The 18,148-nt window shown below is 46.1% G+C and overlaps 1 protein-coding gene across 1 annotated transcript in view; it reads left to right on the top strand.

Annotated features, from left to right (window-relative positions):
• The window catches only part of cadm2b (cell adhesion molecule 2b), a gene marked incomplete at its 3' end in the record, with an annotated part of 70,951 nt that extends 52,822 nt beyond the window's left edge, over window positions 1-18,129 (top strand). Inside the window, exons 5-10 of the mRNA XM_080006466.1 lie at window positions 5,158-5,316; window positions 5,554-5,644; window positions 6,044-6,222; window positions 13,699-13,725; window positions 16,513-16,635; window positions 18,011-18,129. Of these exons, the coding sequence (XP_079862592.1) occupies window positions 5,158-5,316; window positions 5,554-5,644; window positions 6,044-6,222; window positions 13,699-13,725; window positions 16,513-16,635; window positions 18,011-18,129 (698 nt within the window). The remainder of the gene's footprint in view (window positions 1-5,157; window positions 5,317-5,553; window positions 5,645-6,043; window positions 6,223-13,698; window positions 13,726-16,512; window positions 16,636-18,010) is intronic.
• Between the last annotated feature and the right edge of the window lie 19 nt (window positions 18,130-18,148).

Raw genomic sequence — 18,148 nt, 5'->3', positions numbered from 1 at the left:
TTAATATCCTTGTCAGACGAATTGTCCTGAAGATAAGTAGAGATTATACTTCATTGTTTATTGATAGTACTTTATAAACTGTAGTTCCTTCAAATGCTGCAGACTGAGAAACATTTTAAAGCAAAGTGTCGTAGTTTCTGTTCTGAAATGATACGACACACGTGCTTTTATTTCCTAAATCATTGTTACACTATTTTCTTATCTTCTTACATATAGATAAGATGGGTCTTTAACCCCCAGGGGGAATCCAGGTGTTGCAGCAGCAGAAGTTGATGTAATTAAATGTAATTCAATGTGATTCATGATGTAATTCATGATGCCAACGTGTAATGAAAAATACAACGATTGCTCTAAATTGTACTTTGGTTTCACGTGCAAATAAATAAGGATATTTCATATTTATTTGGGGCATATTGACCACATTAGGCTGAGATGTCAAGCTGCTTTTTAATCGAAATGTCCGTCAGTAACAACCAGAAACCACATCATTTGGTGTTTTTGGGATTAGAAAAAGCCAATTAGAACGGAGAAAACAGATTAGACTCATTTTGGAACGTTACTCTCCAGCAAACAGCGTGGAGCGGCTGCTGTCTCTTTGCTTCCGTCCGTTTCAGCAGAGAATCAGTGGAATGTTGATGGTGTAGGCTAATGAAACGGAATAACACAAACAAGATAATCAACAAAGATATGAATATCACAATCTGTTTATTCAGCCTATTATATTTTCAGACACGAGGAATTAAAAATAAATTAAAGCTTGAAAAAAGTAATTATCCAAATAAAATAGCCAAATATACAAAACCATAGCCAAATAAAACATGAAAAAAAGTCAAATATAGAAAAGAAAAACATGATTCTATACACAGCGGCAGTGGCGACAGTGGGTATAAAATATTAAAATAGATGATGCACCGTACAGGAGGGATTAATATTGTAGGAGCCATGAATTTATTTATTGTGAATGTTTAATGAATTGTAAATGGATAATGTTGTGATGGTTTATATTTTGGGTTATTTTTTGGTTGTTTATTTGTTATGGCACAATCATGACTGATGTAATCAGGTGACATGGATATGGGCGGGGACATTAGTTTGTATATATTTAACCTGCATGGCTGGGCTGGCAGGGAGAGGGGAGAGGGTCGTCGTATTTTTTGTTGACCTCCGTTTTTTTCTATGATTATTTGATTATTTGGGTATATTTTCTGCACGTTCTACTAAGTTGATTTCTTTAATTATTAAAAGTTGCAAAAACGCGTATTTTGACCTCTGCAAATCTGTTTTGGTGGCGCGTCGGGCAATCAGCAAACAAGGCCCAACCTCAGTCCCTCAGCGACCTTTTACTTGGTTTCCAGTAGTCACTACAAATATCTTCACAATAATATGGGAGTGTATAACAATGGATGGTGTATGTAAGTTATTACTAAGTTATTAAGTTATTACTAAATTATTACTAAATTGTTATTTAGTTATTATTAAGTTATTATAAGGTTATTAAGTTATTATTAAGTTACTATTAAGTTATTACTAAATTATTAAGTTATTATTAAGTTATTACTAAGTTTTTACTAAGTTTAATAGTGTGTAATTGTAATGTGTTGGGAAAGTCGAGCTGTGATGTTCAGCGTTTCAGACCAACAGTTAATGAAGACGTTTTGCAGAATGATGATTACATCTCAAAAATAATTATTCAAGTTTTTTCCCCATTTTTTTAAAGTGGAGGATGTTTTTCAATACACTTTAGGACGTTGACTGACTAACAATCAGCTGTTGGTGTTCAAGGACACAGCGTATAAATAACTGGCACGTTTTGAGGCTCTAACGGAGGCTGTTCCACCACAGGAATTAACATTTCAGGAACTCCCTCCCAGGAACTCCTTTTTCCACACCTTGGTTCTGGAACCGGGTCCTTGGATTCCAGTTCCTGGTCAAGATTCAAGATTCAAGAGATTCAAGAGGTTTATTCGTCACATACATATACATACTTTCATACATATATGCAGTGAAATGTAATAATGGTCCCAAAAAGGGGAAGGGGAACCCATGGGGGCTCCAAGGACACGAACGTTGTTTTCAAATACCAGCAGACAGCTGATTTAACACTCACTGCTCGTAGCACTGCCTTCCCCTCTCTGTTTATATTTTGTTCAAGAAATGGAAAACCAGAACCCAAAATACAGGGAAGGAGGGGTGGAGGGAAGGATGGATGGGGTGAAGGAGGGATGAGTGAAGGAGGGAAGGAGGGAAGGAAGCGATGAGGGAAGGAGGGAAGAAGAGATGAGTGAAGGAGGGAAGGAGGGATGAGGGAAGGAAGCGATGAGGGAAGGAGGGAAGAAGAGATGAGTGAAGGAGGGAAGGAGGGATGAGGGAAGGAAGCGATGAGGGAAGGAGGGAAGAAGAGATGAGTGAAGGAGGGAAGGAGGGATGAGGGAAGGAAGCGATGAGGGAAGGAGGGAAGAAGAGATGAGTAAAGGAGGGATGGGGAAGGAGGAATGAGGGAAGGAGGGGAGGAGGGGTGAGGGATGAGGGAAGGAGGGATGGAGGGCGTTCAGGATCGTCCTCGTTAAGCTGTAAACTTCCGCTTCTCAGAATGAAACCTGCTCCTTTTGAAAACGTGCGCAAAGATCTTTAAAGGAGAAATGTTGTGGAGACAAAGACGACGACAAGGACGTCAAGCTCAACGTTCACTGTGGCACAGAAAACTGAGATGAACTAGTCAAGTGTTTTCAGTTCCTTTTATTCCACTGTGACACTATAAGCTCATAACTGTGTAATAACACGTCTCCCTGATGCAGGACAGACAGACAGACGGACAGACAGACAGACAGGCAGACAGGCAGACAGACAGACAGGCTGGCAGGCAGACAGAACAGCAGGTAGGCAGACAGAACAACAGACAGACAGACAGACAGACAGACAGACAGACAGACAGACAGGCAGGCAGGCAGGCAGGCAGACAGAACGACAGACAGACAGATAGACAGACAGACAGACAGACAGAAGACAGGCAGGTAGGCAGGCAGGCAGACAGAACAACAGGTAGGCAGGCAGGCATGCAGGAAGGCAGACAGAACGACAGACAGACAGACAGAGAGATAGACAGACAGACAGGCAGGCAGACAGAATGACAGACAGACAGACAGACAGACAGACAGGCAGACAGACAGACCGACAGACCGACAGACAGACAGACAGACAGACAGACAGACAGACAGACAGGCAGGCAGGCAGGCAGGCAGACAGAACGACAGACAGACAGATAGACAGACAGACAGACAGACAGACAGACAGACAGACAGACAGAATACAGGCAGGTAGGCAGGCAGGCAGACAGAACAACAGGTAGGCAGGCAGGCATGCAGGCAGGCAGACAGAACGACAGACAGACAGACAGACAGACAGACAGACAGACAGACAGACAGACAGACAGACAGAGAGATAGACAGACAGACAGGCAGGCAGACAGAATGACAGACAGGCAGACAGAATGACAGACAGACAGACAGACAGACCGACAGACAGACAGACAGACAGACTGCGCAGAGTTAGTTTTCCTCGCACAACGGCTGCAAAACAAACCCTGATTCTATTTCTTGCCTCGTTTCTAACATTGGCTTTAAAATCCCCTCAAACTGGGGTTGAAGGTGCTGACGGTGGAAAGCGGCGACTTGCCCAAAGCATCAGGATGCGTTGAAATATCAACGACGTCAGAAGTGAATGAGAGCGGCTTCAACCCTCCCAGGACAGAGCGGTACGGGAGGAGGGTGCTGTGATGAGGATTGATGCCTTTCACCACAGACAAGTAGCAGAAACAAGCTTGAACAGACTAAATAGTACAATAGTACCAGAATACTAATACAGCCCGGTATACAAAAATATAATATACAAAAATACACAGAGTATACAAAATGCGATTGATGTATAATACTTCAATGGAACCTCAGACATGTTCTTTCAATCAAAATAGCAAAGCACTCATTAGTTGTAAGTCATTTTATCGCATGTTTTCCGTTTCGTATCGCAGTCTGTTTCGTTTCTACTCCGCGACTCCTTTATCGTATGATTTGTGAAAGTGGGAAATTACAATTAAAAAGGACACAAATAATGTTTGTTCACGTCAAGTGGAACCAAACATAATATCAGGTGTTATGATGGAAGTCCACTTTCCCAATGTGTGTTGTTGTGGGAGTTGGTGTTGTTGATACCGAAAGGTGGTGGGAATGTGATCAAATTCCAGGGTTTTATTTGGGTCCATCGGCTCCGGCGCCGTGCGGGAAGCACCGAGCCCAGAGCGGCACTTCCTCCAGGTCAGAACCAAAGAGCGTCAGCGAAACGGAACAAATGAAGGAAATCTGAGAGAAATAGAAAACAGCAGCATCACGAGGGAAACCCAGGAAATATGGATAGAAGAGAGGGAGGGATGGAGGGAGGGAGGAGGGATGGAGGGAGGGAGGGAGGGAGGGAGGAGGGATGGAGGGATGGAGGGAGGGAGGGAGGGAGGGAGGAGGGATGGAGGGAGGGAGGGAGGGAGGGAGGGAGGGAGGAGGGATGGAGGGAGGGAGGGAGGGAGGGAGACAAAGAGGGAGGAGCTCACCTCAGGTCAAGAGGGATGAGTTTTTACAAACACTTTCCTTTTAACATCAATAAATAAATGTGTATTAGTAATAATGACCTAGTGAACATATTACTAATAAAAAATTAAAAAATACAATTAAAAGTAAAAACAACATGAAAACATTACAAAAAAAAAGGGAAAAGAAAGAAAAAACATTTATAAAGAGGTGGAGCAAGAGAGAGAGGGATGGAGGGAGGGAGAGAGAATACTTTGTACTTTAACTTCTACTACGTTAGTTTTACACAGTAGTGTACACAATACACAAATGTTTTACTGGATGCCGTGTTCTCAGGTCTCTCTCCTCCTCCTCCTCCACCCACCTGTGATTGAATCCTACCTCCACCCACCTGTAACTGAATCCTTACCCCACCCACCTCTGATTGAATCCTACCTCCACCCACCTGTGACTGAATTCTAACCCCACCCACATGTGACTGTATCCTAACCCCACCCACCTGTGATTAAATCCTACTTCCTCCCACCTGTGACTGAATCCTAACCCCACCCACCTGTGACTGAATCCTCCCCGCCTGCCCCTCCAGGCGTCCTGCAGGTGAACTCCACCGGCCGCTCCTTCTCGGTGCGCAGCGGCCTGCAGCTCCACGTGGACCGGCAGGACGACGGCGTTGCCTACACCTGCAGCGTGGAGCACGTGGCCCTGGGGAGCCCCTACCTGACCACCGAGGTCCTGGAGGTCCACTGTGAGTGCAGCCCATGGGGACTACAGATGGAAGGGGTTCAACTGGGAAAAAAATGAATGGGTTTGATCCCTAGGATTAGTGCAGGGTTTGGCTTTGAGGTGAGGGATTAGCGCCGGGGACGGATACGGACCACACCTGTAGCTCAGCAGCTGGAGAGCGACAATTACTGCTGACGGTGTCTTTACTTTGTCTTTACTTTGTCTTTACTTTGTCTTTACTTTGTCTACGCCTCTGCAGACGCTCCTCAACTGGAAATCATTCATTCCCTGATCATCCCGCAGGAAGGACAGTACTTCAAACTGGAGTGCATGTCGATAGGAAACCCAATGTAAGTCCCAAGGTCGTTCACAGCCACATTTGGAGGTCAATTACACAGATAAAAAAATGATAAAAAAAAAAAAGCATTTTAAAAGTGGATGAAAAAGGTTGCTCCCTAATTGAAACTTTGTTCATAATATTAAGAGAGGACATTTTTTTCCCAATTCATGAGGCCGAAGAGTGGACAAATATTTTAATATGGCATTATACAAAAATACAGCCGAACATCCACAAAATTAAAATTCCACTCCGGGATTTTGAGCCAACCATGTGTTGGTCTGATGAGTGATCAGTGCAGGGGTGGAGCAAAAACATGGAAACAGGTTTGTTTTTTTTGTTTTTTTCTGGACCTGGAGTTTTCCCGTCTCTGCATGTTCACTGATGTAATTTCCTCCCTCCCTCCCTCCAGCCCCGAGCCGGTGCTGTGGTCCAAAGATGGAGGCGAGCTCCCGGACATGGATCGCATGATCGTGGAGGGCCGGGAGCTCACCATCACCACGCTCAACAAGACGGACAACGGCACGTACCGCTGCGAGGCCAGCAACCACCTGGGCACCAGCAGCGCCGAGTACATCCTGTTCGTCTACGGTGGGTTCCTCCGCCCGCAGAGCCTCCCAGGGTCCCCCCCGTATGACCCCACCTATGAATATGCTTATTTATAGTGCGATAAGCCAGTATTCAAAAGCAAATACAGCGCCGGAGACCTTCAGCCGGGACAGCGAGCGCACGCTTCCATGGTGAGATCTTCACCGGGTGAGGAGTCCAGATTCCTCACACTAACAGGCCTGTCTGTCTGCAGGGCAGCAGGGCGACGGTGACAAAAGTCTTATATTACAAGATATCCTTTTGACGAATATCTCAATGTCGGCAATAGTTTGGGGCTTTCATGAGATATTTACAGACAGGAATTATGACGCAACCATTCGTTAGTATTGTGGATATTGTGACCATTGATTAGAACAGTAGAACAGTCCTGGTTTAATTTCACTATATTGATACTGTATCGATGGCCCGACCCGACCTGTCTGTATATTTTGATGCCATTATTATGCATGAGAATAGTTCATCACACCGGGGCTCTACTGTAAAGTTGAATATAATCGGGTTTAAAAGGGACGATTTGTCCCAAGAATTATCATTAGATCCGTCCTTTGGGCTCCATATGAAGAGCTTGGCACAGGAGAGAAATACTGTATCCTTGATATATTTATAGGTACACTGTCACATACAAGGAATTTGTCGTGGTGAACATTGGGGCGTCGCTGAACAGACATTTGGCATAAAAAAAAGGTTAAAAGGTCTGAAAAAAGTAAAAAAAAACTAAAAAAAAAACAACAAAAAGAAAATACCCTTATCAAAAGCAACATTTGCCAAATATACAAAGACAACAGCCTAATAAAAAGCAAAATTAGCCCAAAAAAAAAACCCAGATGACACCATCCTCATGGAGCTTTTTAAATAATGCACAGACAGTACCACTGGGGTTGCACTTTACATACTTTAATAAGAAAGTTAGTACATAGTCATAATTAATGTTATGATGTTCTGCCTTTAAACCGTAACAGTCATTTACCCTGTGCATAGCAGAGTATTGCATGTTGTGTAGCTGACTTTTCTGTTTTATTTCTTTGGGTATTTGTGTATATCTGAAATTTATTTTCATTATATATATATTTTTTTCGTTTATCCTGTTTGATTTTATTTTTATAAAAACATTTTCAGACTTAAGTTTTTTGATTTGTATAATGCTTATGGTCTGTACTGAAGTGCACCAAACCTCGGCAGAAGAAATTCCGAGTGGATGCAAATGTACCTGGAGAATAAACTCATTCAGATTCTGATGAAAAGCAAAAATAGCCAAATATACAGAATATAGAAAAAAGTGATTCTCTGCACAGGATAAATGCAGTTAAAGGCAATAGCTGGTGCTATTGGGATATATGTTCTGGTTCAGGCCCTGGTTCTGGTTCTGGTCCTGGTTCTGGTTCTGGTTCTGGTTCTGGTTCAGGTTCTGGTCCTGATCCTGGTTCAGGTTCTGATCCAGGTTCTGGTTCAGTCCCTGGTTCTGGTTCAGGTTCAGGTTCTGGTTCAGGTTCAGGTCCTGGTCCTGGTTCTGGTTCTGGTTCAGGTTGAGACTCAGTGCTTAGAACCCAGACGCACGTTCAACCTTTTTGTTGTTTTACCAAGTAACTGAGGAGGAAGGATGGAGGAGGAGGAAAGATGGAGGAGGAGGAGCAGGAAGGGTGGAGGAGGAGGAGGAAGGATGGAGGAGGAAAGATGGAGGAGGAGGAGAAGGAAGGATGGAGGAGGAGGAGCAGGAAGGATGGAGGACGAAGGATGGAGGAGGAGGAGGAGGAAGGATGGAGGAGGAGGAGGAAGGATGGATGGTTGGAGAGGGAAGGACAGAGGAGGAGATGAATGGGTGGATTAGGAGGAAGGATGGAGGAGGAAGAAGGATGGAGGAGGAGGATGGATGGAGGAGGAAGGATGGAGTAGGAGGAGGAGAAAGGAGGAGCAGGAGGAAGGATGGAGAAGCAGGGGGAAGGGTGGAGAAGGAGGAGGAAGGGTGGAGGAGGAAGAACAGAGGTGGAGGGATGGAGCTCTATCGCCTTACATGGGATTTCCAGGCGTGGGAGCAAAGTTTCATCACTCCATTTTATCAGGGGGATTGGAAAGGAGGGCGCGGCTCGGGAGGAGAAAGTGAGATTGTTCCACGTGTGACAGGAAGCTGTTTCACACCTTTTTGTTTTTATTCATCATCCTCATCTGATTATCCATGAAGAGTAATCCAACCGGGCCCCGGCAGCGGGACGTGGGAGTGAGACAGACAGGTGAGAGGCAAGACGTCTCCAGTCTGTCTGCGTGAAACGGCCGCAGCTAATTTGCCAAATAATTTGCGGAGAAGCGGTAAATGTCAGCGCGCGGCCCCAGTTCATCATGGCCATCTGCAACTCGCTGCGTTGAAGTCGGGAGATGTGCGATAATTACTGCGTCTGGGACGTCGGCGCAACGCAGACGAATGGTTTCCCCGGTAACGGCAAGCGACGGCCCCCGAATCCGGGACCCGTCCGCCGCCCAAAAACGTTCACCTTCCATCGCCTGCAGTTAAACCAGCCACTGTTGTTCGACCACTGTGCGCCGTGAAAATGTTTCAAATTCCACTCAAAATACATAAATGGTGGAAATTAGCTGTTGTGTTGCAAGATCTAAATTGCAATGTTGTGCTGATTGGTCTAATTCGTCGTTTTTCCGGCAGCGCGGCCGCAGAATGAGATTCGCTCTGAAAGTGGTGACTATTCGCGGTGATGAGAGTTTCGATTGGAGATTCGGTTGTTGGCGAGTCGGTGGTGGAAGGGGCCGTTCAGTTTGTCCGACTCGTCCGTCGCTCGGTGCGACGCGTGGGGGGGGCGAGGGAGGACTTCCTGAAGGACGGACGAGAGGACGAACAATCCTTTCATCCTGTCCAGGTGATTTATTTTGGCGGAACGCAGAGAGTAAACCAGTCGCTGTGCCACATGCTGTGCCACATGCTGTGCCACATGCTGTGCCACATGCTGTGCCACATGCTGTGCCACATTCTGCCCAAGTGGCCTTTTCAGGGACCTCGGTCCCAGAGACACAGACGACGTGGTTTCGAACACGGTTTGTTGTGGAGGGTGGAGCAGACGGACACACGTCATGACACGGGCTCCTCTCCTCAGGGTGTGTGGGGGGGGGGGTTTACCTGTCGCCTGTTGACCACTCTGACGAGCCACAGGTGTACAGCCACTCTGATCCTGGGCTCCAACCACCTAGACCCAGGACAGGTGTGGCTGCTCAAACCACACCATCCCCACACCACATATACATTCAGCCTAAAACAATGAACAATATTAATCTGGCCATATGCAATAACCTAATGATAAACAATAAACAATAAACCAAACCACCCAACACCACAGTCACATTCAGTATGAATTACACCAAATTGAATTGTTAACCTCGGGCTTTAACTTAGTTCACTAATTATTTTCCGTTTGTGAGTTGATTCACTCAGAAGATTCACTCTTTCATGGGGGTGACTCCAGACTCCTGAGTCATCACTTGTGGCAGTAGCTCCGGGGGGAGAGCGGTTCGTCTGGTGCCGGTTCGATCCCCCGGCTCCTCCCGCTGGCGTGCTGAAGTGGTAATCGCTCCCGTCCATCGGCGTGTGAATAATTGTACGTCGTCGTAAAAGGAGTTGTTCGCTACGAACGGAGGCCCCCTCCATCCGCCCTCCATCCCCCATCCCTCCGTCCAACACCCCCGTCCCCCGTTCCCATGGCGATGGTTTCTCTTCCTGTTCCCTTTGTTATTGTGGTCCCTCATCGTTTCTGTTTCATTCTGCAGACTCCATCACCCCAAGCGCCTCCTCCTTCCTCACCCTCCACCTCCTCCACCCCCATTCCTCCAGTCGCTGCTGTACCAGCAGCAGCAGCAGTAAGCGTGCAGTGTATGTGTGTGTGTGCGTGTGTGTGCGCGCGTGTGTGTGTGTGTGTGTGTGTGTGTGTGTGCGTGTGTGTGTGTGTGCGTGTGTGCGTGTGTGTGTGTGTGTGTGTGTGTGTGTGTCTTTGTGTGAGTGTGTGTGTGTGTGTGTGTGTGTGTGTGTGTCTTTGTGTGAGTGTGTGTGTGTGTGTGTGTGTGTGTGTGTGTGTGTGTGTGTGTGTGTGTGTGTGTGTGTGTGTGTGTGTGTGTGTGTGTGTGCGTGTGTGTGCGTGTGTGTGTGTGTGTGTGTGTGTGTGCGTGTGTGTGCGTGTGTGTGCGTGTGTGTGTGTGTGTGTGTGTGCGTGTGTGTGTGTGTGTGTGCGTGTGTGTGTGTGTGTGTGTGTCTTTGTGTGAGTGTGTGTGTGTGTGTGTGTGTGTGTGTGTGTGTGTGTGTGTGTGTGTGTGTGTGTGTGTGTGCACACCGCCGCCGCTGTGACATGACACTCCACACAAAGCTGGTGATTGATGAGCTGAGAGCCGAGCTTTCAGCTAGAAAATAACATTGTTTTACTTGATTAATTCAATACTTCTTCCTTTGTTTTTTTTTTCATTTTTTCTCCGTCCTCGCCACCTATTCACTCATGTTTTTGTGTCGTTGTTTGTTTTTCTTCCTCCGGTGCCGTTTACGCCAGCAGTACATTTCCGTCGCCGCTCTGTGACTGTTTTTATTGCGCTGCAGGTGAACAACCCTGAAAGGACGACTTGGAGCTGTTGCAAGGAAGCCTGCTTCACTGTGTGTCTACTGTGTTTACTGTGTTTATTGTGTTTATTGTTTTTATTGCATTTATTGTGTTTATTGCGTTAACTGTGTTTATTGTGCAGCGTTGTGCAGTCACAGTCACGTTTGCGGTTCATAAAAAGGGTGTAGGTTAAAGGGAACATTTATGCGGCGGTGCAGCTGCTCGGGGACGATAAGCGGCAGATAACACTCTGCTTTTTAATGTTATTATCCATATGTTGCCCAGGCTCACCTGATGGAGGGAGGCGGAGGGTGGAGGCTCTGTGAAGGTGAATGTCACAGGAAGCGCTCAACCTCTAAAACCATTTACGCAACGTGCAGATGACATGCACGGCGCGCGGGGCGTCATGAAGCATGGAGCCGCCGATAACAGTGGTTTATTTGGGACGCGATCCAGATCCCTGCCTGGTTTTATTACACATCTCAAAAAGTTACCTTCATCATACCAACTACATGTTTTTACATTCATCTGGCGGAAGAAACACACATACCCAATAGTTTTCTTTTAATTGATGATTTATATTTTTTTGAGTTTTTAACAAACACAAAAATAATTCAGCTCATGACCAAGTAAAACCATTTTAAGGGACCTAATGCAAGAATAATACAAATGAAAATATTAATTGAACCAAAAAAAGCTGAAAACAACAAGTGCAAAATAAATAATTCATAAATAGTAATAGAATAAAATAAAATGAAAGTAATGACATTTTTTTTATTATTATAATGGAAATATGAGAAAATAAACCTCAATAATAAATTTGAAGGGTGTGAAGCAGCTGCAGTCTAAATGTGAGTGACAGGAAGTGTCTGTTCTAAAAAGTCAGTTCTGTTGAATGTTGTCGACCTCGTGAAGCTCCGTCAAACTAGTTTTTTTTTCGGACAAAGTTTGATTTACACATTTCATGTTTATGGATCATACTGTGAATTATTAAAGCCGTGCATACATATGTTCAGTTATGGTTCTTGGATTGATTTGGGAACACTTTCATGTATATGTATTTATTTGTGTTACAGCCGACCCGACGGCCGCCGTGTTTCTTTTTGCATGAATATGGATTTGATGTATTTCGTCTGCAATTTACTGTGAAATGTGAAACCGTGAAGCAAAGTGTACGGTTCCTTCAGCGGCTGCAGAAATTCTACAACGTTCAGGAGGAAACGCTGCGTCGAGTTAATGAAACGTCTGAAAAACTGAAAACCCTAAAAACTCGGAGCATTTGGGCTGTGGATCTGAACCAGGGCCACGTGGTGTGTAGGCTGCCCTTTCTGTGTTTTCTGTGTGCGGTATAGCAGCTTAACCCTAGTGTAACGTCAGCTTAACCCCAGTTTAACCCCAGTTTAACTCCAGTTTAACCTCAGTTTAACTCCAGTTGAACTCCAGTTTAACTCCAGTTTAACTCCAGTTTAACCCCAGTTTAACCCCAGTTTGACACCAGTTTAACCCTAGTTTAAACCCCAGTTCAACCCTCTTTAAACCCCAATTTAGCCCCAGTTTAATCCCAGTGTGGTAGTTCCTCCTGCCACACGCCACCAAGTGGCCCCTCCAGGGCCCTCCGGCTCAGAGACACAGATGACGATGTGTTGTAAACACCAGTTTATTGTAGAGAGCAGACTGGGTGGAGTTAGCCAGGAGCAGGTGGAGCATGCCATGACAGGGCTCCTCTCCTGAGTGAGTGTGGCGATGGGGTTTTTACCTGCTGCAATGAGCCACAGGTATGCAGCCACCCTGACCCAATCACCCAGTTTCAGGTGAGGTGTGGCTGCTCAAACCATCCCATCGCCACACCACACCCAGTTTAACCCCAGTTTAACCCTAGTTTAATTGCAATCTAACATCAGTTTAACCCCAGTTTGACACCAGTTTAACATCAGTTTAATCGCAGTTCAACCCAAGTTTAATCCTAGTATAGCATCACTTTAACCTCAGTTTAACCCTAGTTTAACCCAAGTTCAGCCCCAGCTTAACACCAGTTTTGCCCAAGTTTAACTTCAGTTTAGCCCTAGTTATCCCCAGTTTAACCCCAGTTTTGTCCTAGTTCAGCACCAGTTAACCTCAGTTTAGCCCTAGTTATCCCAGTTTAACTCCAGTTTTGCACCAGTTTAACCTCAGCTCAACCCCAGTTCAGCCCCAGTGTAACCTTAGTTCAACCCTAGTTTAACACCATCTTACCCCCGTCTAACCCTAGTTTACATGTGGTTTAACATCAATTGAACCCCAGTTTACCCCTTGTTTAACCCTAGTTTAACCCCAGTTTAATCCTAGTTTAACATCAGTTGAACCCCAGTTGAACCCCAGTTTTGCCCCAGTGTAACCTCAGTTCAACCCCAGTTCAGCCCCAGTTTAACCTCAGTTCTGCCCAAGTTAAACCCTAGTTTACCCCAGTTCAACCCCAATGTTCCCAGTGGCTGTTTCACCCAAACAATTCACATGTTCTTCTCTGAGCTTGTTAGGTTGCCAGTTCTGCATCCGTGAGGTTCATGCCCAGTTCAAGCCCAGTTTAACGCCAGTGTTCCCAGCGACTGTTCCACCCGAACCCATACACGTGTTCTCCTCTGAGCGTACGTTGGGTTGCCAGTTCTGCGCCGACGGGGGCTCATGCTAATTTCTTGTGTTTCACTGAAATCTTCATTGAAATTTCATTGAAATGTGTTTGCTCAACCTTTTACATGTTTATCATGGTGTTGTTCCCCCATTCGTCTCCTCCTCCTCCTCCCCGACCTCCTCCTCCCCCACCTCCTCCTCCTCCTCCTCCTCCTCCTCCTCCTCCTCCACCTCCTCCTCCTCCTCCTGCTGTCTTTGTGCGCAACCATGACAACAGCCAGAGACTTTCCGGGGCCGACCTCAGGTAAATAAGCCGCTGTAAAGTCACTGCGAGGCGACGGTGTTTACGTCACGGCCTCCGCCGCATGAGCCCAGCATCACCCTGCATGCATCACCCTACCCCCCCCCCCCCCCCCCCTTTACTTTGCTTGGGTTGTTCTTGTTTTTGTCGGAGCATTTTGGCATCGGGAGGAGGAGGAGGAGGAAGAGGAGGAGGAGAAGGAGGAGATGTGAATACAAAGCAGATTTACAGTTCATCTCTTGTTAATTACACTAACGACCCGGTGAGACTAATTAGGGCAAAAGAAGAGTTATTTATGAGGCTCCGCTCGCGGCTTCTTCTGTCGGGATTCTGGTCTTTGAGATGTGGAACCGCTACGTCAGCGCTGCCTTACTGTAAAAGCCTCCTGTCGTCCAATTTCAAATATCTTTTTCAGGCAAATTGCTGGTAACGTGTGTCAAAATACCCAGTATGCTGATGGAATATTGAATTTTTTACTTTGGTAAATGCTGCAGGAAGTAATCCAGAGCTGTGTACAGTGTGTACTGTATGTTTATCTTATTTAATGTGTACTTTCTACCCGTCTACCCTTTGTCATTTATAATTGTCTCTATATTTCTTTAATGATCCGCTTTGTTGGACTTCCCGTGCCGTTGTGCTCGGTTCGACCGTGGATTGTGTTTTTCGGCGCCTGAGGAATGAACCTCACGCGCAGCCCAGTTTGGATTAAGATGAAAATCATGTTTAGTGAGCGGCGGCATCGCGGCGTCGCGGACAACAAGGTCAAACACGGACGCGCTGGTCCAGTCCGGGAGGATGTGCAGATAGACGGCGGCACCGCCTGTGCCTTTGAGCGCGCAGCGGCGACTTGGAGATAACACTACTCTGCACCGCCGGCCTGTTCCACTTCCTGCCCCCCCCCCCTCTCCATTATTCTCCCAAATGGAAAATGGGATGTGTGGTGCTTAGCGTTTCAACATCACCATGGCAACCAGCGACACAAACAAAGCAGATTCTCACCAACACTGAGCTTTGTAGCGTCAACACTGGAGAGCGGACAGAGAAGGTAGCGAGCCCTCGAATCCAAGTTCCGGGACGGAGGATTTCCCAATATGATAAGACAAGATGAGAGAATGTAACAGGAGATTAGAGAAGACTTTATAAATGTTATATACTGTTATGTTGTGTCGGCTGGATGGACAGCTCCGTTGCAGAGGCACCACCGGCGTGAAGACATTTCAAGGAACATTTGAAAACGCGACCTCTTGACCTCTTGATGCTAAAACCAGTTGTTTGTCCGACGCCGGTGTCGGTGCGACAATGCTGCACATGCACGGTGTGCATGTGCAGCTCCATCTCCGCTCCTCCATCACACTGCCTCTCCTCCTCCTCCTCCTCCTCCTCCTCCTCCTCTGGAAGCCCCAGCCCAAGCAAATGTTTTCCTTTTTTTTCCTTTTATTTTTATTCCAAACCGGCTTGAAAGCGTCCCCCGCCGGCCGCCGTCTCCCAGGGTCACTTTGCGAGTCCCCGCCACCGGCCGGCGCCATTCATCAAAGTGAGATAATGAGGGCGCATGAGGAGGTGCGCGGCGGCGGCGGCAAAGCAGCTTCACTTACAGTTTATATATTGGGGCGGCTCCATGCACGTGAAGACCCCCCCCCCCCCCCCCAGGACGCCCTGGGTTAAATAACACTCACTTAAAAAACACTTCTCCAGCATGTGGCACCGAGCAAGGACAAGGCACTAAAAAAACTACTGTGTATGTGTGTATGTGTGTGTGTGTGTGTGTGTGTGTGTGTGTGTGTGTGTGTGTGTGTGTGTGTGTGCATGAGTCTCCCACCCTCTCTCACACACACCATTATTGGAGTAAAAACCTTCATTTCCGGGCGGTTAGATTCAAGGTTCCTCTCATCGTCAGGTTCAAGTCGTTGCAAAAGGCTGCGTTGACGCCTGAACAAGGAAAGAGGAGCTCAAAGAGGACAGGCTCATCAGATTCGCCCCTAAACATTTGGCCCCAGACCAAGGGTCACACATTAAAAGTACCTGGGGGCCACTGGCCATGTTGTCTCCTCCCTGGGGGGTCGTGTTGAATATCAAGGGAGAAACAAACTGTTTTCTGTCTGTTAAAATTAGACACATTTTCATTAAGCCATCATTGTTATTTTCAATCTTATTGAATATTAAAAATATATATTATTTTATATTCTGAAAATATTTTGTAAAATAACATGGATCAGTCAAGCGTTTTGTTCTTCAAATGATTCCCCGTCCAGATTTAACACTACATTATAAATGTGCAGCGGGCCGCATGGCATTGTCCGGCAGACCGGATGTGGCCCCCGAGCCAGTGGTTTGACACCCTACCCTAGACACTGCAAAGCTGGAGTGGCAGGAGGTGGGAGGGGTGAAAATCACCCTCCAAAATGACCAAAGGGAGGGAGAGATTAATAATAAATTATGATGAATGAATGAATGAATAATTGTATTATTTTGTTTGGAAAAAAACACCATATTTAGTAAACACGATTAATTAATTAAGGGTTAAGACACTAAACTGGACCTTAAAACCTTTGGATGTTGGAAGAATTCCAGAAACAGGGATGTCAATATTACTATCGATATTAAATATTATAGCTATAAAATATTATAGATATTAAATATTACCGATATTAAATATGTCGATATTGAATATGTAGATATTATTTGATACTAATTATTAATTTTGAAAGGCTGTAACAATATCTATTTATCTCCCTCCTCTCCACCCCTGCTCCATCTCTCTCTCTCCGCCTCCCTCTTTCCCCCCTGCAGACCCCAGTGCCCTGGGGCAGCATGGTCCTGACCACGCCCTGATCGGAGGTGTGGTCGCCGTCGTCGTCTTCATCACTTTGTGTTTGATCATCGTTCTGGGACGATACCTGGCCAGACATAAAGGTGCGTTCCCCTCAAACGACTCCTCCTCTCTGATTTAATGTCTCTGTATTTCGGGTTGGGAGGGTGAGAAACAATGTGCATTCATGAGGAGGAGCCATGTCAGCCATGTTGAATATTAAAGTCAATAAACTAAATTTTAGTATTTTAGGATTTCTGCTTATAAAAGAAAAGAAAACTGGTTTTAAAGTGGAATAGTTGAGCCCTTATTTATATTTACTTACTCAAAGCAGCACTATGTAACTTTTGGGATTTGGCGCCCCTACAGTTTCTCAGTGCAATTGCACCATTAGTCGAGTCGTGGAACTCGGTCCAGCGTCCGAAAATATTTTATTTTACCGGACAAATTCGGTCCACGGCTCCCCTCCGGTGTAGCTACCGGATGTGCTCGGCCTGCCGGATCGGCTCACACACGCCAGTCAGAGGGTGAACAAAACCCCGTGGTGCAATGACGGTGACGGTGCGATGGGCTGAGGTGCGGTTGCCGAGTGCACCACTGGCCGGTCTCGCCCCCGCCGCCAGGGAGGTGGAGCGCCTACGTTTTGTACGAGTATTATTACCAGATATTTAGACCAGAAAGTTTATACGTTCTTTTCTTTTTTATTTTTTTAATTTTTTTATAAATGTTGCTGTTTTACCAAATTTGACCCAAAAAAACTGTCATGACGTAGTGCCGTAAAGCGTAATGCATTTTTCCCGCGGTTTCGAACCCGAAAAACAGAAGTAACATAGTGCAAGAACAGGTGTTCGGGGGGGGGGGGGGGGGGGGGGGGGGGGGGGGGGGGGGGGGGGGCATCATTCTCCATATTAAAAGTCAGTGAATCATCAGAAAGATTGTGAAGCTATTTTAAGGTAAAAAGAAAAGTTACATAGTGTTGCTAAAACACAATAGTTCAAGGGAACAATCAATATGAATATCATATATAATTAATATTACTGTTATTAATATTGTGACACATTATGTAAAAATGCCATAAAGGTCAAATTTATCACATTAATAATTTTCTAATAAAGTTGTATTTTGTCATGTTTTACTTAAGGGAGGGACGGGCACCACAACACGTCATGGGTTTGTTATGTCAAACATTCTTCCATGCTGCATTGAATGTGTTGCTGCATGAACACGATGTAAACATGTGGCTGCAGCAGCTTGTGCAGGTTGAACTTTCATTCAATTCACTTGAACGGTTTGGAACCGTTGTTCGGGAAGTTAGAACGCTTCCAGAGGCAGCCACAAGAGGGCCCCACACTGCAGACGCTTCCTAATTCCTAAGTAGCCTCCTGTGTGTGTGTGCGTGTGTGTGTTCGTGTGTGTGTGTGTGTGCGTGCGTGTCTGTATGTGTGTGTGTGTGTGTGTGTGTGTGTGTGTGTGTCGCAGGGACGTACCTGACGCATGAGGCCAAAGGGGCGGAGGACGCTCCGGACGCCGACACCGCCATCATCAACGCCGAGGGGAACCACGTGCACGCGGAGGAAAAGAAAGAGTACTTCATTTAGAACCTCCTCTCCCTCTCTC

The sequence above is a fragment of the Zeus faber genome (assembly GCF_960531495.2).
Source record: "Zeus faber genome assembly, chromosome: 9".
Taxonomy (NCBI): Eukaryota; Metazoa; Chordata; class Actinopteri; order Zeiformes; family Zeidae; genus Zeus; species Zeus faber.
The sequence above is the reverse complement of the archived record's forward strand: the minus strand, read 5'-3'. Positions and strand labels throughout refer to the sequence as shown.